The sequence below is a fragment of the Pimephales promelas genome, chromosome 12 (assembly GCF_988280905.1).
Source record: "Pimephales promelas chromosome 12, fPimPro1.hap1.1, whole genome shotgun sequence".
In the NCBI taxonomy this organism is placed as follows: domain Eukaryota; kingdom Metazoa; phylum Chordata; class Actinopteri; order Cypriniformes; family Leuciscidae; genus Pimephales; species Pimephales promelas.
The window spans coordinates 13,305,668-13,330,414 of record NC_142780.1 but is presented as its reverse complement, the minus strand read 5'-3'; the positions used below and the strand labels follow the sequence as shown (position 1 = coordinate 13,330,414).

At 36.1% G+C, this 24,747-nt stretch overlaps 2 protein-coding genes across 2 annotated transcripts in view; both read left to right on the top strand.

The window, feature by feature from the left end:
• Positions 1 to 331: 331 nt before the first annotated feature.
• On the top strand, positions 332 to 10,136 carry mrs2 (magnesium transporter MRS2). The gene is made up of 10 exons (XM_039694560.2): positions 332 to 985; positions 1,187 to 1,223; positions 2,711 to 2,823; positions 3,667 to 3,840; positions 4,553 to 4,683; positions 6,199 to 6,315; positions 6,470 to 6,622; positions 9,006 to 9,123; positions 9,504 to 9,617; positions 9,707 to 10,136. Exons 1-10 carry the CDS (start codon positions 704 to 706, stop codon positions 9,776 to 9,778), a joined length of 1,311 nt encoding a protein of 436 aa, XP_039550494.1. The 5' UTR covers positions 332 to 703; the 3' UTR covers positions 9,779 to 10,136.
• A 2,560-nt stretch (positions 10,137 to 12,696) lies between these two features.
• LOC120495069 (syndecan-2-A) overlaps positions 12,697 to 24,747 on the top strand; it is a 35,377-nt gene continuing 23,326 nt past the window's right edge. The window contains exon 1 of the mRNA XM_039694463.2: positions 12,697 to 12,963. Within this exon, the coding sequence (XP_039550397.1) occupies positions 12,904 to 12,963 (60 nt within the window). The 5' untranslated portion in view covers positions 12,697 to 12,903. The remainder of the gene's footprint in view (positions 12,964 to 24,747) is intronic.

Genomic DNA, 24,747 nt, shown 5'->3' with positions numbered 1-24,747 from the left:
CAACATACAGTCCTTAACTTAATATTTACAGCAACAGAATTTTATTTGTTTACAGCAACAAAAGTTTCTTTGTTTTGTTGAACACAAAAGACATTTTGAAGAATGTTGGTATCCAGACAGATGGCACTGACAGCACCCATCGATTCCTTAGTAGGAAAGTCAATGGCTACCGTCAACTGTCTGGTTACCAATAGTCTTTAAAATATCTTCTTTTGTGTTCAACAAAACAAAGAAACTCATACAATTTTGGATCAAGGGATCAACATAATGATGACAGAATTTGAATTTCTGGTGAACTATCTCTTTAACGGCTTCATGTGTGACGTCACTACCCATATAACCAGCGAGCGCGTGCTGTACGCATGCATCACGTCATCAACAGTTTCCGAAAAGATGCCTTTCAACCACTTTTGATAAAGTCAGCAACTCGCTGAACTATTGCTGCATTTATGTGTTCGTATACTGAATATATTACGAGATAATAGTAAAGCGGAAGTACCTGCAGAAGCGAGTTAGCAGGACAGCTAAACACATCAAACCAGGACGTTTCAAACCAGGATTTCGGAGATGTTGTTCTTTACTTTGGCAACATAATCGGGTTCCAATGGAGTTATAGAAAGACCCAAGCAAGTGTGTCATATCGCACAGTAACCTCACCTGGGTGTCGGGGTAAAATGGACTTTTAACTCAAGAGTTTTTAAATATGGAGCCATGTTTGAGGTCTGTGTGTCGAGAGAGTCTCAGGAAAGTGTCTATGAAATGCTGGACATGGAGACCCGTGAAGTGCTCAAGATCATCTGTCAAACGCCCTCTTACAGCAGCGTGTGGACGGACACATCACAGCACTTTTCTGCAGAGAGTTCATGGACCCTGTTGCACAACCAGAGTAAAACATTTCTTTCTGTTGCCAGACTTCTGCTGTCGCCAAAGAGCCACAGATGCATCCCAGGCAGCCCTGTCTAGTGTGGCTCCAGTGTTTGTTGTGGTAAGACAAACATTTGTGCACCTTTTAGTTTTAATCACACACACTGTATCCCTCGGTTTCACAAACGAGGCTTTAGCTAGTCCCAGACTAAAATGCATGTTTCAGTGACATTATCCTGGCTTAATCTAAGCCCTGCCTGTGAAACCTGGCCATTAAAAGGTCATTCACTCACCTTTACTAATTTGTGTTCTCATTCAACAGATGAAATTTCAGCGTGATGGGAATGTGACAACATTTGGTGAGTTGGATGCTTTCACAAACTTACTGTATTTTCAAGATTTTGGTATGATGTTCCTTTTCTTAGTTCCTTTTCATTTGATCTAATATTAATAATAAGTTATATTTAAAAGATATGCTCTTACTCAAATAAAAGCAAGATGCAGTATGTTGTCAACATCTGTATTTCCTATGGAAAATACTATCTTCACAAACTAAAATGTGCAAAATATAGTTTATTTTTTACCCGTAAAGTGAGTCACTTAAAAAGTCAGTAATGTTTGTCATATATATATAAAAAAGAAATATACAATTTAATGGAGAAATGCATTACAGTGCAATGCATGTACTAATAAATTATATTTGAAATTTACGCTCTTACACACATGCACAATTGAACTTGGAAAAATAGTGTCTTCACAAACAAAAATGTGCAAAATTGAACTTATTTAACAATAGAGAGAATAAATTTGAAAATTCGTAAATGCTTATTATCATATAAAAAATATTATTACATTTTATGGAGATTTTATTTTATCTTGCAATGCCCTTACTATACATCCCCCAATATTATGAATCTTAAATATTTGCTTTTGGGGGAAATTATTTTCTTTTTTGAAGAATATTTTATTTCTAATTTTAAATGGTGTATTTTTGTAATTAATCTTGTTTATTATCAACCACCTATTTCAATCTATTAAATTTTAAGGATGTTAAAGGAGCACTGCAGAACCAGTCTCATTCTCGTTCTCGGTGCGCATGCTCGTTGGCCGCACTAGATAAGGCTTTTTTTTTTTTGACTTATGAGGAGTTTCCGTGGGTATCTGGATTGTGCTGGAGGCTGGTCGCTTCTTTCCGTCCGCAGAGTCCATTTGAAACACTACTGCTAGCGATTGCCGCTGCTTACTAATGGCTGCCGTACAGATGTAAGCCCAAGTAGACGAGAACGCACATTATGTCACATTTTGTGAATTTTCACGCCAGTTCGTCGGACCTGATTCCTCCACACACAATTGGCTTTATGCACAGCTGCACTACTTCCTGAACTTAAGCCAGCGCCTTGTTTCCTTACTTCCATTATTGGACAAATTGATTCATTCAGGTGTGCCTGACCTCAGTAGTCACAGACACACCTGAATTAATCAAGCTTCGCCAATAATGGCAGACGGGAAATAAGGAGCTACATAAAGCCAATACAAGCTGATAGAGGCAACCGTGGTGGACAGTCATTCTTTGTATTACATTATGGTTTGCTCATTAATGTACAAATAAAGACTCTATCTTAAAGTAAAAACCTACACATAGTCCCATGAAATAATGTGGTTTTAAAATATATTTGTGTATTATCAACCCATGTTTTAATCTGTTTTATCATTCAATAAATTCTTTATGAAAAGACAAGGAGAGAGAGCATCCTTCTGTCTTTAATTTTGTTCATTAGTTTTTTAAGGCCAAAATATGCCATGTTAGATTTTTATGGATGGATCTGGCTCTTATTCTGCTCTCTAGAAAAGAAGAAGACTGAATTGTATCAGGAGCTTAGTTTGCAGGCGAGAGATCTGAGATTCCAGCACTTAACAAGTATTACGGCCCGGAACAATGCCATCATCATACGCATGGAGGTATGGACACACGTCATCACACTCTAAACTTCTGAAGATTGTTTCATAAACATAAAAGATGATCTTTATCTTATACTTAAAGGAGTAGTTCACTTTTAAAAAAAACATTTGCTGATAATTTACTCACCCCCATGTCATCCAAGTTGTCCATGTCATTCTTTCTTCAGTCGAAAAGAAATTAAGGTTTTTAATGAAAACATTCCAGGATTTTCTCCGTATAATGGACTTCAATGGGAACCAAACGGTTCATGGTCCAAATGAGAGTTTCAGTGCAGCTTCAAAGGGCTTTAAGCGACACCAGACGATGAATAAGGGTGATATGACCCTTCGAGTCATGACTCGAAAAAAGATTTGTTCATTTTGATGAACGAATTTGAACAGGAGAGTCATGAACGCTTATCACAGAACAGAGCAAGGCGAGCATTTGTGCTTATAAAACTTAAACGTTTTAAATAATTTTTTTAATGACCGATCATTTCGCTAGAAAGACGAATTCGTATTCGTCGGCTGGTGTCGTTTAAATCCAATTGAAGCTGCACTGAAACTCTCATTTGGACCTTGAACCGTTTGGTTCCCTTCCCATTGAAGTCCATTATATGGAGAAAATGCTGGAATGTTTTCATCAAAATCCTTAATTTCTTTTCGGCTGAAGAAAGAATGACATGGACATCTTGGATGACATGGGGGTGAGTAAATTATCAGTAAAAGTTTTTTAAAAGTGAACTACTCCTTTAATACCAAATACAATTAACATTCTAAAGATAAACTCATTTGTCTTTGGAAAATGAATATATATTTTTTAAATTATAAAGCCCCCCCCCCCCCTCATTATTTAATGTGTAGTCCATGAAGGCAGTGGTCACCCCGGAGTGTTTACTGGTGCTGGATTTTCGTGGTCTCGGCCTGGAGAAATGGCTGGTGTTAGAACTTGGGCCACAGTTGGCGGGAGATGGAAATTTGGCTACTTACTCCCTGCCCTTTGAGTTCAGAGCTCTGGAAGCCATTCTGCAACACAGGGTGAGTATTTAAAGTTATTCTTTTAATAAATAAATGACAATAACAACAGGGTAATACACTACCATTCAAAATTTTGGGCTTGGAAAGATTTTTAAAAAAGTAGAAGAAGGAAATCTGTACTTTTATTCAGCAAGGATGTGATAAATTGATCAAAAGGGACAGTAAATATGTTCATGATTTTACAAAATATTTCTTTTTCAAACAAATGCTGTTCTTTTTTAACTTTCCGTTCATCTAAGAATTCTATTGAAAACATGGTTTGCACAAAAAGATCTGTTTTCAATATTGTTAATAATGATTCGCTAAATTACAATATTGGACTGATTTCTGAAGGATTGTGTGACTGAAGTAATAATGGCTGCTAAAAATTCAGCTTTTTAAAAATGAAAAGTGAAAATATATTAAAATGAAAATCAGTTATATTATGTGTCAAAAAATATTTCACAACATTATAGTTTTTACTGGATTTTTGATCAAATAAATGCAGCATTGGTGAGTGAAATTGACTGATCAGAAATAGTGATCATATCTATGTATCATAAAATATATAAGTTTGTTATCGCTATCTGGTGATCATCATGGCTACTGTGGAGTTGTTTCGTACCACAGTCTGATCTTTGTCCATGTTTTTGTTCTTGATCTCTGTGTCTACTTGATTATTTGTCCATGTTTGTACGTGTAATCATGTGTTGTTGCATGTGTTTGTGCACAGGTGAATTTGCTGCAGATGCGACTGAATGAAGTTCAGCCTCAGGTTCTGGATTGTCTGGAGTCGTTGGTCGACCCAAAGCTCCTCTCTGCCGACCGAAGCAAACTCCATTTGCTCCTGCTTAATAGCAAGAGGTGAGTTCATTAACTTCATTAAAAAGCTGCGCTAAATGCCTTTCCCTAGCCATGTTGTTGTATTTAGAACATTATGTCCCCAAATGCGAGAGGCATTTAACTACACAATTAAGAACCTTACTTTCTTATTAGCTAATCTTAATGAAAGATCGCTATAACATAATTTAAAGGCTATTTGCTATTAAGCTTATCCAGAGTTATAAAACGATTGTTTTGTTGTGTTTTTCTTGTTAATTAGGGATGAGTCAGGATAGTCGACTTGACCGTCTAACAGCTGATTAGGTTGTTAGTAATGTCCCCTAGTGAGTTTATCTTAGTTTTTTTTCTTGTCTTTGTATCTGTAATATTTTTTTTGGGTGGTGGTGATCTAAAGGAGAATGCTTGCTGTGTTTGCGCTTAAGTCTTTGAAAGTTTTGTGGTATAAAAGCCTAATTAAGAGCTTCCAAGTTGTCTTGTCAATTTTGAAAATATGTAGTTTTGCTCATCACTAGGGTTAATTAAAAGTACTATCTCTGATAGTATCTAATATTTTATTCATTTTGTTTTTCTGTGATGGATATTGCGTTATGAAAAAGAAAAAACATGAATACATTTTCTAATTGGGAAAGAAAAATTTGCACTAGAATGGTTGGGGTTGTTTTGCAGGGGAGTACATCTGCATAGAATTATAATAATTTAACAGCCTTTTAGCACTGAGCAACTTGGGAAAAATGTGTGTAATTGACAGTTGGGTGTACTTCTTATAAGAACCAACTCATTCAGTATGACTATAAAATAATAATTGTGTTTTTTATTGTGGTTATTATGTAATAATGTATATATATATTTTTTTTACTATTTTGCTGTAAAATAAAAATAATAATTTTATTGGTTAAATTATATATTAAACTATTGAGCATTAAAGCATTAGAAAACTATTTTTTTAACTACTATTTTTATAAATTCTATAAATTAACATAAAATATCTGAATCAGGATTAAATAAATAATTTGCATACATAATAAATAACATTTTGCAGGTTCTGCAAGGTGTATGTAAACTGTTGAGCACGACTGCACACACATCTAAATACATTTAGACCACTTAAATTAGTGATTGATTTCAGCATGTGCAGAGACTTTTAACCAACATAATAAAAAAAAATGTTTCTGGAACAAAGCACTTATCCTGCCTTTAATGCTGAACAGTATTTACCGCTAGTTTTTCAAATCAAAAACGGTTTTTAATGATAATTAAAATATGAAATGGCGATACTAACCATCAGTAATTTGTATCATGGTTTATCATCTACCTATATCTGACACATCTAGCTATGTTATAAAGTGAACCTAATAAAATGACATATCTAGTCCACATCTCATTATTACTTGGCAACATGTTCTGTCTGGTAGAAGAAAATGATTTCATTTTTGAAGTATATTGAAGTCATTGCAGTGTTTCTTTTACAGCAGAAGCTTTGAACTAGCATGATCTATCGTTTTCTTTGAGAGAAAAAATCTTTTTATCTCCCTGCAGCCTTTCAGAGCTAGAGACGGACATTAGAATGTTTAAAGAGAGTCTGCTAAAAATCCTGGATGAGGATGAACTGATAGATGAACTCTGTGTCACCAAGTGGAGCGACCCGCAAGTGTTGTAGGTGACCCATCACAGAATTCAACTTCATAGCAACACGTTTACAATGAACACAAATATTCTTGGTGTCAGTGTAAATATCTGATAATTGTTGTGTGGGTCTTTTATCTGCTGGTGTGCCTGTGTTTGTGTGTATGTGTTCACATGGAGGCAGTGAGGAGAGTAGTCTGGGTATAGATCACGCTGAAGAGATGGAGTTGCTGCTGGAGAATTACTTCATGCAAGCAGAGGAGCTTGGCAACAAAGCCAGAGAGCTGAAAGACCTCATCGATGACTCTGAAAGCGTCATCTTCATTAACCTGGATAGGTACTCCAGTGGCAAACTCATCTTCTATAATGCCTTTTTTAGCTGCTCTAGGGCTCTACCTCATGATGCAATACACATCAAGACACAAGACACAATACACATTCAGGCACTGCTCAATTTTGCCCTATTTCTCTTCTATCTTTCAGACTTGTAGAAAGTGAACATCCAAAATACACATTTTAATTTTATTACAATGCATGTCTTTTAAAGGCCATTTTCTTCCATAAATCTCCCCTTCAGAATCAGTGCACTTACATATATGCACTTACAGTACATATACCAAACTTTTTTGGTATGTGTCAGGTTTGTCCATATTTACCTGATTTATATCATATTTTGTTCCTAAAAACATTTTGAACATGTTTTTTTCCTAGGAGAGATAAAAAAAAGATATCCAAAATTACCTTTCATAAAAACCTTCAACTAATACGTCATCAAAATGAAACAAGACTTTTGAACATGGCTTTATCCAATATCAACATTTCTGTTCTGAAGAATGTATGCAAATTATTGCCAGCTTAATTAGATAATGGGCCCTATCTTGCACCCAGCGCAAATTACTTTGTACACATTGACGCATGTATCATTCCTATTTTGCACCCGCTCAAAGCGGGCTTTTCCCTCCACAGACGCACGTCAGTAAACTAGGAAATGAACTTGCGCTCACTGGGCGGGTCGACGCAAAAAGGAGGCGTGTTTCAGCGCAAACATTCCCTAGTGCTATTTTGCAGTTCCAGAAAACAATTCCACAACTGACCAAAAAAAAACCTAGTCTACAGTCAGTCGCGCGTGTTCATAATGCTATTTTAAGCATGCATGCTTGGCAATAATGTAGTGGGTGCACAACGCGCGTGTACTTTGATTCTCTCATCAACACAGATGCAGCAGTTTTTATTTTTGCAAATCATACATTATAGCAAAGAAATCATTGTGGTGTCCATGAAGATGTAAAAAAAAAAATGTAGCCTAAATCTAGCTTACACATTTACCCAAATTTTTCAGGATAATTGTAGTATTGATGGATCAGACCTGTTTGCCCAATAGTGGCAAGACAAATATTTATATATGAACATCTGACAAATTAGTTTGTCCATCAAGAAAAAGTCTGAAGACTGCGAAATCACCTGGAAAATTCACCATAATAATAATAATCCGCCATGCAACATGCGCACCTGCTCTTAAAGGGTATGTTGGGTGATGCTCTGATTGGTTTATTTCACGTTACGCCCAAACCACACCTATGAATAAGGAAGCTATTTCAGACCAACCCCTTTTAAACTTGTGAAAAACGTGCGAAAGAGTCCTTTATCCCGCCGGTAAAATATCAACAGCGCCCAAGACCTGCCCACAAAGTTACTTGCGCTTCGCGCTTGATACTTGCGTTTCAAATAGTTAAAATAGGGCCCATTGTCTTCTTTGCATATTTAATCATAACATTTTAAAAAATTTGTAATACAAATCATTTGTTTTAATGTACTGTGATTAATCACCAGGGAGTATGGCAAGCTGTTTTAGCTTTTATTAATTTCCAGGATATGAATTCTTGATATCAACAATTGAATTCTTGATATTATCAACAATTACTTTTTTTGATATCCACAATTGAATTGCTGATATCTGTAATTGTATTTTCACTAGTGAAATTTCACCATAGGCTGCCATTCAAAATAAATTTTTGATATCAATAATTTATTTTTTACTATTAGAAATATCATTTTTGATATCAGTAATTACATTGTTATTAGTAAAAATGTGAATTCCTCATATCAATTATTAAATTGTCACTAGTTGAAATGTCTATTCTTGATATCAACAATTCAATTGGTACTAGTAAAAATGATCATTCTTGATATCTGAAAATATATTTCTGATATCAATATTATTTTAGATATCTAAAATGGCTTTCTTACTAGTAACAATCTCATTCATGATATCAGAAATTAACATTGTCAGTACTAAAAATTGAATTATTGAGATCAAAAATAACCATTGTTACTAGTAGCAATTGTGGATATCAAGAATAAACATTTCAACTAGTAACAATTGAATTCTTGATATCAAAAATAAAGGTTTTTACTAGTAATAATTGTATTTCAGACATGTGAAATTGGAATTTCAACTAGTAAGAAATCAATTCTTGATATCAACAATTGCTTTTGAATGGCAGCCTATGGTGACATTTCACTAGTGAAAAATACAATTGTTGATATTAAGAATTCAATTTTTGATATCAAAAATGTAATTGCTGATATCAAGAATTTAATTGTTGATATCAAGAATTCATATCCTGGAAATGAATAAAAGTTCAAACGGCTTGCCATACAGGGAGAAGGATGATGATCCCGATTAGTTACCATATTCACCTGTGGTGTCTTGCCTTTAGCCATCGGAATGTCATGATGCGCCTGAACCTCCAGCTCACCATGGGAACCTTCTCCCTCTCCTTATTTGGTCTGATGGGTGTGGCTTTTGGAATGAATTTAGAATCTTCCTTTGAAGAGGTTGGTACCGGTTTTCTTCAGTTTACCGTTTTATTGCCGTCTACCGTTTTACTTCGGTGTTATAGCCAGCATTGTGTGCAGTGTTATCAATCTGAAAGTCTCGCATTGCCAGACCTTCAGACTCCATAACCGCTTTCATTGACCAAGGACCGTCTAGACTACAGGCCGTCTGACTGACAAATATGAAGCAACCAATCATGTGTAAATGTGAAGTTGATGTCCCTTCGTTAACAAGCCGACTTGTAAAACTCTTGGACACTTTTTAAAGAGTCAGAAGAAGACGACGTTTGTGTGCCTTTATATTAGTGTCTGAGGCTGAGATCTGTCTGACTGAGAACATGTTTATCGACCCACACTGATGTGTGTGTGTGTGTGTGTAGGACCCACGTGTGTTTTGGTTAGTGACCGGGTTGATGTTCCTGGGCAGTGGACTAATCTGGAGAAGACTTCTCTCTTTCCTGGGCCGACACTTAGAACCCAGCTCTCCACCTCCTGTGCGTAACACAACACTCCATGTTTACTTTGCAACAGCGCTACAACTTTATAGTGATGATTGTAACTTTTTTTTTTTGTCTTTTGACAGATTCCCCCTGTTTGGAGGAAAAACCATATTGGCACCTTAAAAGGAACAGACGTTAAACCTGGAATTAGATGATAGTGTGACTGCTGCGCTTTCGATATCTTCTCTATAGCCCCCAATGCATTTCACCTCGCTCACCTCAGTCTAATTTAAAATCACATTTAACTATTCAGGTCCTATGTGGTGTCATGTAGACAGTTTTTATTCTGCTATACGTGACATTTTGTCTTGCAGTTTATTTGGGGATAATCTCTCTATTTATTGTTGTGAATATTTTAACGGCATAATGATCCGATATCTTTTATAGACTGTAAAGTGTCTGACATACTTTCATGAGCAAAATTATCTGCCACTTACTCAGATTCCCTCGTTACCCTTTAAAAAAACAGATGTTTATGAATATATAACTATAATAAAATATTAAAAACTTGTATTTGTTGTGTGTTTTTTTATTTTTGGGATTTAGAATAAAAAATCTGATGTTGATGCAGCACTAAAGCCCTCATGTATACATTATTCAAATTTTGATTTTTAATTAAAATGCTCTGAACCTCTATTTGCATAAAAGCGCTCAATAAAAGCAGTGTATAATGCATTATGTATTCTAAAGTGTGCTTGTGTTATGTGTGCTTATATCGAGCAGAACAGCAGGGGGAGACAAAGTCCCACTCAGAAAATGTTCACTTAGATAGGTTGAATGTCCCAGATGGTGATATTCACATTACGAACAAACATTATCTTACTAATTAAAATGGTTTCATCATTCTGAAAATAATACAATCTACAGTAAAAGATGAAACGTGTTCTAAAAGTATATTATTACATTTTCTTAGAAATAATCAATGTTGGGTAAGTTACTCTAAAAAGAATCGAGTTAGCATCTAGCTAAAAACATATTTAGCCATGCAGACTTCTTGACTAATTACTCTCCAAGTACTGCTTTACTTACTGCAGTTTATGTTCTAAATCCCACATTAACCTTGACCAATTTAACAGACAAAAAAAAAAACAAGGATAGACATGAAACTGCTCTTTTTAATTATTTCATATAAATATTAAATTCCATAAATGATTCATGATCTGACCAAGGTTTCATTAAAAACACATTTTAACAATCAGAGTTCACTCTTCGGCTTGTGTACGGCTGTTACCGGAATCCATTGATTATAGTTTGTAAAGTTATAAATATGGAATTTTTTATTATTATTATTATTATTATTATTATTTACAACAATGCATTGCTTCATTTAAAGGTGCTATATGTATTTTTTAGCGACCTCTATCTGTGATGTTTCAGATTGCAACCATTTTTTACAAGCGCGCTCATGCTGCAACACGTGCGAGCACACTGAGACTTTCAACACACCGGAGAAAGCATCTCACAACATGCTGGAAACTCATGTAAACTCTCACTGCAGCTTGACGTTGAACTAATGCTCCATACTCGTACAATGATAACATTACATTTGTGGTGTTATCTATCTTCATAATTCAAACGCTCTGCCGATGTTGATCCGTGTTTTCGTCCTAAGTCGATCCGTTTCACGTTTTGCCTGACGAGCTTCAGCAGATAGATTTTTTTTATTCGCATAGACCGTATATAAAAAGGAGAGAGGCTCGGGAGCGCGCATGCAAGTCACATCCGATGGATTTCGCAGAAAATCCGACCCGGAGAGACTTCAAAAAGAAATACTGGCGTTCAGAGGTAGAAAAACCTGACAAGTGGATCATTGTAATGTGTGATTACAACCCCTTCACACACAGGCAATAAAAAAGGATTTATTTTAGAAGAAAAGTTACATATAGCACCTTTAAGACGGCCCTGGAGCTGTATGGATTGCCTTGATGATAGATGGATGTGCTTTTTTGGATGTGCTTCAAAATCTAAGTTAGACCTACTTTTCACTCCCATTATAAAGTTTGGAAGATCCAGGATATTTTAATATAACTCACATTGTATTTGGCTGAAAGATAAAGTTAAATACACCTGGCTTGAGGGTGAGTAAATTATGGGACAAACTAACCCTTTAAATTACAGAAAATTAAGAGTGATCTCTTTTTATTTAAAGTAATTAATGACTTAATGATGCATTACTTACACCCATGTCAATAGTTAAAACAACAACCATAGTTTGAGTTAAAATACAATTGGACTGTTATTGTTACTACTCTGTAAAACATTACTAATTTAGGATCTCCTATGAGAAGATTTCAGAATCTGTGACCTTATCTTTGATAATGACTTTGGTGGCTGATTATCATGTGATTACAGCAACAGCTGTTACAAGCAAATAAACAGAACAATAATAACTATGATAAGCTGTACATTTGATTTGATTAAACTTGTAGCACTGCCTGTAATGGCTTTGTAATTGAAATTTTCATTTACAGTATATTTGATTTACACTAGGCTATTTATTTACATTTATGCAATCTGGTCATGGTTCCTAGTTGTTTTAAAGCACTGGACCAGGGCTCACTAATACATAAACGTGGCCCCAATATAAGTTATTTACTTTTAGTTATTAACATATCTTAGAAATTAAAAAGGCAAAAAAATGATTTTTTTCAATAAGGCTGTAACGTTAAAGTTAAACTTAATAGTTTTCAGTTTATTTTTATTACAACAGAATTAGCAGAGGGGCATATTGTCTCGGACAAATGAACCTGGTAAAGCCTCCTACTCCAGCAACAACAGCTACCAACTTGTCATATCATTTTAAAGCTAGTTATAGTAAATTTTACCGTTCATTTAGCTGAAGTCAGTCTCAAATCCCATGAATGAGCTGTACACAGAAACGTTTTTTTGCCGGAAATTACGACAAAATGATGCTCAGACAATATGTAGCCTAGTCTGGTCCAAGTCCTATTAGTCAAGCGTGTGACATCCCCCTAAACCCCCCCCCCCCCCCCTCTCTCTCTTTCTCTCTCTCTCACATCCTCTATCCGAGCAGAGCCGTGCTGCCTCACATGGACCCGAGACATCAACAAGACAACAAGACACTCTCAGTAGTTCCCGTTTGGAAAGGCAAAAGAGAAGTTTGATCAGGTGGATCAAAACGCCAAACATCTCTCGAAAAGGATCTTGCGTTTGTGTTTTAGGTTAAACCGTACAAGAGAACGAAGAGAGCAAGTGGTTTAAGGAGCGCAGACGAGTGCCATCAGCGAATTCTTTCCAAAAGACTTCTTTAAGGGGAATAATGAGGAACATTTGGATATTCCTGACACTTTCCGCCGCTGTCTGCTTGTCCAGCGACAAGGTGAGTTTGAGCTCAGTTCGTGTTGTTTTGCGCGCCGGTCTACTAGTTATTTGATGGTGTACATTCTTCCTATGTGGCATATGATAAACATATGTGTGGAGTTGTTATGACACACATGCTGCTTATTTTATACTGTTTAATTGATTCTTAACAATCTTGTGCTTAAGAAAAAGTGTCAACTTGATCTTGGGAAGACCTGTAAATCCATCATGTTATGGGATTGTTGTAACATCAGCATGATGATGTTATGAAGTAGACATTAAAGTGATAATGCTCATTCTTTTTACACGGATGTCCAAATTTCTAAAAAAAAAAATCTTGAAGAGATTCATGAGCAAGCTACTAGTGTAGCCTACTCTAATGACAATTGCATTTCGATCTCAAAAGATTCACTTGAACACTCTTAAAAATAAAGGTTATTTATTGGCATTGATGGTTCCAACATTTAACATACATGGAATATTTCCATTCCACAAAAAAGGTTCTTTATATTGGAAACAGGTTCTTAACATTTTTTTGATTTTCATGTTTTTTTCTTTTTAGAACTGTTGACTGAAAGGTTCTTTGGGGTACCAAAAATGGACTGTCAAAACCCCCTTTTTGAACCTTTATATCTAAAAGTAAAGTTCAATGTCACTTTATAAATGTATTGGCCTTCCAGAGCTCATATTCAGTGTCTCTCAGACACTTTTACTTTTAGTCACCCAGGCAATGAACCCTAATCTTACTTAATTTAGAACTTAATTTCTCAGCCAGTTTTACTCTCTAGAAATCCAGTCGACTTTTTTTTCAGTTCTGAAACTGAAAACCCCCGTGTGTCGCAAATCAAATTCAAATTGAGACAAAAATAGTCATGGTTCCGTTTCAGAGCTCTGAGCCATTGAAGAGAACAATGGGATTTGGTTTATGCGAAGAATTTCAATTCCTGCTTATCAGAGATTGTTCCGCACTGTAAAAAATAATATGATCAATAAGTTATGACAACATTTCTTTTCACATTGCTTTAACTCATCAAATTAAGTTAGGCAATTTTCAACTAGTTTTACAATTTCAACAAGATCCAACTCATTTTATGTGATTTAAGTTGCAATGACTCACAAATCCAAGTTGATGGTACTCAGAAGTTTAAGGCTGCATCTTTTATTTTATTCTCTGTGTGAACTAGACTGCAAAGCAACGAACGCAGCACATCGATTCCCAATTGCAACACTGCTTTCAAAGTGCTGTCAAGCAATTGGCAGGTTGCTTTAGGGCGCAGATCTGTATGTGTTAATTACCTTTAGCTCTCAACTGTGATGAAACCCATTACAAAGTAGCAATAAAATCAAGCTACCGCAGTGTAATTTTACTGGAAGATGTTTGGAAATTGTTGAAAAGCTTTTGCGCAGTTGTTCTAATACCGTTTATTGATTTGTTGTGTGAGAGAAGCAACTGCCCTTGTGTTTTTTCATAACGGCCTGAAGTGAGATCTTTTTCCCTATCCTTTTGTAACCTTGGCAATGATTTTCAGTTTGTCCCTGAGATCCAACAAGTTGCACCACATCTAGTTTTATCAGTGCTAATCATTCATAGTGAGCAAATAGTCTGGTCAGCCTTATTTAAGTATTAGCCAATCTGTTTCAAAAGGTGACATCTTATTTCAACATTAAAGGGAGTGGAATATTAATGCTGTACTTGTAACACTAACATGTTTTCTAAATCAGAAGTTTATATGTTCATGATTCTTAGAGCTAATGAAATCAATGAAAATGACAAAAAGTGGTTCCCCATTGGTTTTCATGTTTAATTTCTTTTCGTGTTTCAATACCTCAACCGTGAGGATTCTCATAATGTGAAGCCTGGAGTCGCCATAGCCTCATCCAAAGCCACAAATGCTCTAACTTTGAAACAATTACCAATTACCATTAAATTAAAGGGGTTTGGGCAAGAAAAAAAAAACATGTGGATAAATAGCACCATGTAACATATTACTTTTAGGGACTAACTTTTGGTAAAAGATTATTACGACCTTTCTTATTGTGGTGTTCACAAAATAATGTCATGGTAATATGATGTAACCAAACATAAACTGTAGGCTACCCATTGCCAAGACAACATGTTATGACAGACGTATGACTGTGCTGACACCTCATTCATGGGCGTAAACAGACTCCCACTCTGAACACCTGTGTGTGCTTCTAGTAATGCCAGTATCTGAACAATATTTGTGTGCTGACTGCATAATATAACCTCAGGCAGAGGAAGTCATGAAACAGGGATGTTGTCAGACAGTTTACCTGTGTGTCTGTGTCTCACTGTAAAAAAAAAATATTTTCATGATTTGTAATCGCAACATTTTTTTTTCTTTTGTCAAATCAACTTAGATAATTTATGTAGTTCAGATAACATAATATTTCGAGTTTCTGATGATTAAATCAATCTCCTTCATTGTATTAACTCAATTTTTCCATTTCAGTGAACTTAAAATTTTAAGGCAACCAGCATTACTTATTTTTTAAAGTTGAACCAACATATTTTTTTACAGTGTCTATCTATAGAGCCCGACCGATAAAAGATTTTGAAAGCCGATACCGATACAAATATTCGTTGGTTTTAAAATCCGATATTCCGATATATCGGCCGATATTCTTTTTTTTTTTTTCAGAAACGCGCAAAAAAACATTAACAGATTTCCCTAACATTAGTTATTTGTAGTTATTTATGAGTTTTAACTAAAGTAATATGATAATGCGTTTTAAAAAGAAACTTGTTTCTTTTATTGTCACAACAGAGCAGACTGTTGATAGTAACATTAGCTTGCTTTGTGGTTAGCTAGTCTATAATGAGCCATAATTTACTGCAAATTGTAAAACATACATTTTCAATATAACAGGCCGAGGAGAGATGATACGTCTCATTGCTATAACTGTCACGCGCTATTAAAGAAATACTTCAGTCACATTGTCAAAAGTTAAAAGGACAGTCAGTCAACTACACTGTAACAACGTAACGTAACTATTACTAGCTAATTCACTCTCGGCTAATTTAACAGCAGCAAAATTGGACATGATAGTCACAAATTTTGTCTTGCTTATTTGAGAACTGATGGGCATGTTCTTTTAATAGTTATTCAAGCAACGTATGTATCTTGATCAACTCAACGAGTGTGCCAACAGGGACTGTGTAGAGTGCCCTCTGGTGGACAAACTATACAACTCCAACACTCATGACATGGTTCAAGCGTGTTTCGTCCATTTTTATTTTATTTTTGAAATATTCATTTATCAGCCATTATAAATGCCGATACCGAGTTTGGAAAATGCCTAATATGGGCCGATAATATCGGCCTACCGATATATCGGTCTGGCTCGACTATCTATCCATCTATCTATCTATCTATCTATCTATCTATCTATCTATCTATCTATCTATCTATCTATCTATCTATCTATCTATCTATCTATCTATCTATCTATCTATCTATCTATCTATCTATCTATCTATCTATCTATCTATCTATCTATCTATCTATCTATCTATCTATCTAGCTAGCTAGCTAGCTAGCTAGCTAGCTAGCCACTTCTGTCTGTCTGGATGAATGGATGTGTCATTGACTTTGGCCAACCTTGTTTATATTCACTTTTTAGTGATGAATCCTGCAACAGGAAGTGATAAAACATTGGAAAGAAAGAGAGATAGAGAGTTGGAAACTTTGTGCAGAGGTGGTAGGCTGAGTGGAGTGAAAGTGTGAATAACACGTAGCAGTAAAACCCCACACTGCAAACCACTAAAGAACTATTAATACACCTAAGAGAAGTCAGTTTACAGTTTTCACCAGCCTTGTGGCCGCTTTGATTTAGGCTAATTTTAACCATAGTGAATTTACTTCACTTTTGAGTGGAAAATGTCTGCAATGAGGGTACACAAAAGCTGTAATAGATGAAAATTGCACTGTTTGGAACAATATTCTATCACGATGTCATTATGATATATTAAAGTGCTTATAAAAATGAGCCAACAGTCCAAGTGTTGTTTATCCATACTGAAGACCAATTTAGCATCTGAAAAGAGCAGTGTGTCTGCCAGAGGCGTGTGGTATTCTCATCTGTTGTGGCCGTGCTTTCAGAAACACATCTGTATTTACAGTGTACAGACTTTTTTTTTTTTTTTCGAAAGGGAAACGTAACACTGGGTAAATTTGCTTCCTGTACATGTCAGTCCACAGTTTTACGTGGGTTCCACTCATTAAAACAGCTATAAATCTGGAGCGTTGTCATTGTCAATCAGTGTTGTGTAGGTCTGTTTAGTTTGCAATCTACACAAGAATGGGTTGTCCAGGTCTGTCCAGTTGAAGGTGAATGTTTTTGTGCCTGTATTTGCCATAGCTCATCTGGGAGGATATGGTCCTGAAGTGAGTAATGGTTCCTTAGGTGTTTCTCTCCATGGCATGCCAGTGTGTTGACATAGCAGATCCTGCATACCGCAGACAGATTAGCCCGCTGTCTGCCGGACTTTGGAGGAATGCGTCGACGTGAGAGTCCCTAGCCCTGCGTAAATCCCATAGATGGATATGCTTCTATTGTCCAGAATGCAGAAACATCTACGCCAGATGTTGTATGTACAAGATGCAGATGTTCCCGTGCTCTCTCTGTGGGAGTAGCTTGTGTTGTGGAATACTTGCAGCGAAAGAGGAACAGAGGAAGTGTGAGAACAGCTGGGTTATGTGGCATATAGCTGTTTGCTTATGAATCCCGAGTACTTTTTGTGCTAAATTGTATTATGCAATCAAAATGCATAATTATAACTTGTCAATGGCAAAGAAGAGTGTCCGTGACGAATAAAAGGAAAAAAAAGAAGATACAGAAAGTTCTGAAAAATATGCTCATGTTTGTTTCATATGATTTTGATTTTGGTTTTAATAAAACTTTAAGATTAATGGCTCTAAATCTGTCATTATATAATGATTTCTCTTTTATTTTTAGAGATATATTGCTTATATTTATGTATAATGTATCCCTATAAATAACAAATTTACACAGAGGATTCATTAAAATCTGCCTCCTCTGGATTGCCAGCTACAACGTTAATGAGCACCGCTGCGAAAATACACAAAACATCAAACATTTGCAACCCATTTCACTTCTGTTATGTCATGAGTAAAACCACAAATTAAAAAAGATTTGTAGATTTGATTGGATTGTCATGTCAAGTCACCTTCATAGCGCTTTTTACAATACCGATTCAGACAGCAGTGATAAATAAATGCAACAAAGATTGTTTTGGTTGTACAACAGCTCTAGAAGAAAGTCATTGTCCAGCGTCAGTACGTTTTAATTGATTCATTTTCTTTGTAAATATCAGTTATTAAAGTTAGGGGCCGCTTACACAAGCTTAACACAAGTTTGATTTAACTAGGAAGACTGTTGCAAAGTGTTGGTGCTAAATAGGAAAAGGATCTAACGCCTGCAGTCGATTTTGATATTCTAGGTATTATCATCTGACATCTGGCTGGAGTTTTGAGATCGCAATTGATGTGAAGGACTATAATGCATTAAGTCCGCTCAAGTACTGGGGAGATAAACCATTTAGTGCTTTGTAAGTAATTAGCAAGATTACAATGTTTATAGGGATCCAATAGGTGTTGTTTGCCAGAAATTAGCATTTGCGCATTTGCGCCAACAATGTCTATAGCTATTTGCCTACTGGTCAACATTATCAAGTAGCCTATGCGGCCTAAGTGATGTCATCGGCAGTGGCAGCTGGTGAATATCTATCATATTTGGCATTTTCAGTCTGGTAACCATGGGACATGGGTCTTTTAGCATTGTGGCATGCTCTTCCTCAAGACATCTGTCAAGAATCCACCCTTCTCTCCATCAAAAACCACTTAAAAACACTTTTAAAAAATCTGAATATTACTCTTCAGCTCACAATCTTTAAAGGTTCCATGACATGCTTAAATACGCTTTGATGTTGGCCTCTGCCTTGTTATGGATATTGTAAGAGATTATTGTAAGTAACCTCTGAATATTACTTTCTGTGATCTTTGATGTTGAGGTTTATTTTTTTTTAAATTTCTTAACCTATATTGTAACCTAGGGTGTTGGAAAGGCTATATAATTAACAATTCTTATTATAATTAATAACCACCCAATTTAAGGATACCAGTGCTCTGTGAAAAAGTAATTATTTAATGCCAATATTAAAAGGTTGAGGCATTCTTGCACCAAAACACACATATTGCATACATTTTCCATTTGAAATTGAACTCAAACAATATATTTAGTGATTACTTAATTAGCTGATTAAATAAATAAAGTATTACCCCACAACAATTTTGAGTGATTTTTCAAGCAAATATTCCACATGTACAGGAAATAAGACGATTGGCTACAGTTTATGTCAAACATGTATATCTTAAATCAGCGATTAGCTAAGCTGCTCCAGAGACCCGCCTTCCTGGGGCGATTTCTCCAGCACCCCAGAGCTGATCACGTGCACTACAGGAAGTGGACGTGTAGAAAAACCAGACATTTTTAATTTCTATTTTATTTTTCACATAAACTGGGTGCATTTAACATCTCAAACACACTAATATTGACAATTTGTATACATTATTTATGTATTTACTTATTTATTGTATTTGGCTCATAAACTGTGCGGTGCCCTAGCGCCCTCTATTGGCCAGCCGCCCCTGGTCATCGGTAAAGAAAAGTTGTTTTAATGGGTGGATATTTTGGTTTCATTGCATTTAAAGGAATACTTCAGGATTTAGCATTAAGCTTTGTATTAGTGGAAAACCTGAAGTATTTTCGAATTACCTTGATTTCCACCCTCATATCCCCCTGAGACGAGAGATTTATGTATTTTTTTTGTCTGGAAAAATCCTCAGATGATGCAAAAATCGTCATCGTCTGGAGAACGCAAAAGCCAAATCCAGGACATTTTGGGCGAAACACATTTTCAGGCAGACTCATCACAGAGACTCACTAGGAGCCTAGACTTGTTTATAACTACTGCGCTCTGTTACCGGTAGGCGTGGCCTCCTAGGGCAGCGAAGCAAGTGCATTCTGGGAGTTGTTGTCTTTCATCCACATAAGCCAAAAATACATTTTCTGGCTTTTCTGAACCTAGAAAGCTCCAAATTCAAAAATAATTTCACATTTCTTTTACATAAATGACCCATTTTAAATACACATTCATCTTTCCAGAGGTGAAGTATCCCTTTAAGTCCTTTTTTTTTTGAGCATCATTCACCTGGAAACATTTTAACTTGTCAAATCCACATCATGAGAATCTGGGGCAGAATTCACAAAAATCTCCTGAAAAAAGAAGTTAATAAAAATTCTAAAGAAAGGTTTTTGAGAATGCAAAACATTCTTATCTTTTTTCTTAAGTAAGAAAATAATAAGAAAATGTCAGTTAAGAAGAATTTTATCCTTAAGAATGTTTGGTGAATCCGGCCCCAGATCACTCAAAATCTTTAGCTTAGGGGATTTTGGGAATCATTTAACATACGGGTCAACCATAGAGTAAGTCTGCATTTGGTGGGGGAATAAGCCTTCTGGGTTCCGTAATGTTTCGCAATCTCTTTTTTGCCTTTAGATTTGTTTTTGTTGAACCTTATTTAGCCGATAGCACCCTGCAGACCACGAAAGATCCTTTCATGTGGCCGATACATTTTATCAGAGTTTAAGCTGACATATCATATCTGATTTAATGTATTTTTCCTCCACCTATCTCTCACTCACACTCTCTTTCCCTCTTCACTCCACTTTTATCTACCAAAGCAAAGCCTGTTTGGAATTTGAGGCATATTTTTAGAAACAAGCTTCTTTGATGGGCCAAGAATTTAACGTTTCATATTTTGAGGTGGATTTTTATGTTAAGTGTTTTTACATTTCTAATATTCATTTGAGATTTTCCATAGTTTAAGAACCAGCAGACCTTAGAGAAGGCATTATAAAAATCCTTGAAACATAACTACCCTTGGGCGATGAAGTGTACATTTGGGACTAGAGTAAAACTAATGATCTGTCTCCTATTTTTATTTGAATTTTAGAGAAAACTTCTATATGTAATTTCCTGTAAAGTAACCCCAGTTTCCTAGGTTCTGAAGAGATAATACTTTTCCCTTTTAGAAATGATGGAATGCGAAAAAACAGTTTACAGCCTGCAAGATTCATGAAAGATGTCTGATACTGACTGTGACTGTGCTATTTTGGAATAGCGCAGAGAAAAGTCCACGAAAGACTCCACCAAAGTCTGCTCAGTTTTTAGAAGTAAGCAGTAAATTTGAGCCTGGTTATCCTTCCAGAGGGAGCTGGTTTGGCCGGCCTCCAGCAGCACAGATGGAGGAACGCTGCTCAGAATGAGAGAGGCTCATGCCTCAGTTATGTCCCTTTTGAAGGTGCTGATCAACTGCAAGATGTCAAGCTGTGTTGTTGCACCAAGTGAAGTTTTTCATTTAAATGTTACACCTTGTTATACATGTTAAAGGATCTTAAAATAAAATAAAAATAGTAATAGTATTTACTCCTGTCCTTTGAGGAACACAAAAAGAGGAGTGCAATGAAGATAATGGAGGACTGGTACTGTTGAGCTTCATGCACATATTTAAGCGTAGATGCATCGCAGCAGTTATTGGAATGTTTTTAATTAAATGTGGTGAGTGAATTATGACCTTTTTTGTGCAGCGTTGTGTTGTTTTATTCTATTTTCCAGATTTAATAATCTGTTCAAAAATGCTTTAAAGGGGTGATGAACTGAGAAATCAAATTTTCCTTGAGCTTTTGACATCTAAGAGGTCATCATATTAGAAGAATATCCTGTAAGTTTCAGAACTGAAAACGTCCTTGTTAGTCCAATAAAAGCTTTTATTGACACCAGGCTCTGAAGATCAATGGCTACTTCAACACGGCCGGTTCAATAGCTAAATAACATTGATGCCTACCTCGTGTTGACAAAATATAAAATATTGTGCTGCAGTGCCTGGTTGTGGAAGAAGTCACTCGCTGCTTATGCTTCCTCTGGATTCCAATAGGACTGCATGGATAAACTTTATTTTTAATGACGTTCCAACTGATGAGGTAAAACATCGTCTGTCTGTTCGCTTCATTTTACTGAGGATTGTTTTGTGAACTAGACTGGATTTGCAGACCGATTAAGAGTAAGAACAGTGCTGTGCCGTCTATATTGAATCTGACAGGAATTGTGCAACACACAGACTCTGGGTCGAATCATTCTGGTTGCCATTTTACAACATTGGACATTTTCAAAACAATTTCCCCCAAGGGCATCGATGGGTGAGTTGAAACTCATTATAATATGCAAAACTGTTATCCACTCACAGCAGTGGGCGTTTACTTCCAAGTCTTCATTGCGAGACGCCCATAAAAACCGAGCGTTTTTCAGCTATGCTACAAACTAGGGTAGAAAATAGCCTATTACTTATTCATTTTGATGTTTTTGAACGCAGAAACCAAATGAACGTCATAAGTTGACCTCAGACAACAATATAATAAAACTTAAAAAGCCAGTTCATGACCCCTTAAAATTATTAAAATTATTTTTTGGGGGCACATAAGTCTAAAAATAGCTAAACATAATACTCAAAAAGAATATTATGTAATATAGTTTTGCCTATATATATGAAGAGTTCAGATGCAAAAGCCTCTAAGTGCCATTTGAAATTTTCTTCTAAAATGACCATTTTTATCAAGCTTGTATATTTAAGTTCAGTAATTTCACTTAAATGGCAATGAAGATTACCTATTAATTGTCATTTAAGTGAAATTACTGAACTTAAATATACAAGCTTGATAAAAATGGTCATTTTAGAAGAAAATTTCAAATGGCATTTAGAGGCTTTTGCATCTGAACTCTTCATATATATATATATATATATATATATATATATATATATATATAGGCCAAGCCCCAAATGGCTAAACACTTTAATTGTCTTAATTATTGATCAGGAAATTAGCAACATTTAAGTAAATGCACTAATGTACTTAAAGGGTAATTCCACTGTTGGAGACATGAACATGTATTGAAAGTGGGTCATATATGTAGTAGAATAGTATCATAAATTTCTAATTTGGGTCCTTCTTGGCCGATAAAAGGCAGAAAATAACTTTTTAGTGCTTGTGGATTGTAGACAACAATCTCCATAGTGCATTGCAATGCTCAGCTCCGTAAGCCACTCCCACTACTCCGCCCATCAATGTATACTAGAGTTGAGCTCCACTCTACGCTACCACCTGGAAATCATTTTGCACAATGAAATCAGATAATACGAGCTAATATAATGTGACGACGTAAGAGCGTCAAGGCGGCGCCCGCGCCATCAGTCAATGGATTGGGGTGATTCTATATGGGCTTCAGACAATCGCCACACTTACTCTGATGCGTAATTTTACTCGTGAAATGCAGCCAAACCTTGGAGCGTTTGTCTTCGGCATCTTCATTAATCCCCTCGCTATCAGCAGACGTTCCGGGAGTCTCCGGCATATTCATAATTTGTTCAAATCTCCCGGATTCTAGAGCGAGTGAGCGAGAGTGCGCATGCGAGACAGATCAGACTGTGCTCCAAACCGTATAGTGCGCTCTCAAGGGAGACTTTGCGTGTTTGCAGCTCATTTCACCTAGACTCAGGCACCGACATTTTCGCTCTTATTCTGTCAGGTTATTACCGTTTACGTCGGAACTGGTTCCCTATTGGCACCGCGTTTAGTTCAGTACCTTCGTCCATATTTTCAAAAAGTTTCTGCCCGTGAAATCAGACGCACTGGCACTGATCTGTGATTGGTCTGTTAGCGCATTAGGTTCAGCCCCCTATGGGCGGGTTTGAAAGCGTGGGAACTAGTGCTTGTAGTCTTTACAGAAATCCCCCCCTCTTACACTTCCTCCTACAATGACGTAAAATGACGATTTGTAGGAGGAAATGAAAAAGGTAAAAGGGAAAATGAGAGTGTTGCACAACCATTCAATAGTATGACTGGATTTCTAACAATGGAAATCTTAATGCAAATGGGTGGAGTGTCCTTTTAAAAAGCCATTGCTCTCTCAGAAAAATACGTTTTTTTGGTAGAATATGGGAAGTTGTGTGCGGAGTACAACCTATTGTTGTGTGATGCTCCAGAGAAGTGTCTTCGAAAATCTGCTGAGAAATATAATAATAAATGCATGTCTAGCACAGTGAAGCAGAGAGGAAGAGACTGTGGTTGTGTGGAGAGCCTTTTAGCTGCTGCATTGGTGAGCTACTCTGCTGTGAAAAGTCTTTTAATGCTCAGGAGAATGGCTTGCTCCCCACAAATGAAAAGTTGTTATCTAAAGAGGCATGATCAGATGTTATTTTTCAACAAGACAATGCTCCTGCCCAAATTTCAAAGACAATCAAGAAGTGGCTTGAGAACAAGCCCATCAGGCTCACAGTTTGGCCTCCAGATTTAAACTTGATAGTGAATATTTGGTCTCATAACTCAAACGATCTGGGAGACATTTTCAACTACTAACATACTATTTAAAGCCATTACAATAAGTGGAACAACACTGACTCTTCCTGTAAAAAGCTGTCTGCAACATGGAGAAGGCTATCTATAGTATTTGTGCAATCCTTGCTGATTTCCTGATTAGTGATTTGTCACTTTGCCCAGGTGTGTATGTGTTTGTGTGTATATATATATATATATATAGCCTAATATAAATTTAATAAAGACAAGTAAACTTAGGTCTAACAGTAGTTTTCATGTACAAAAAATGTAATAAAATAAGCAAATGTAAAATAACACTGCATAGTCT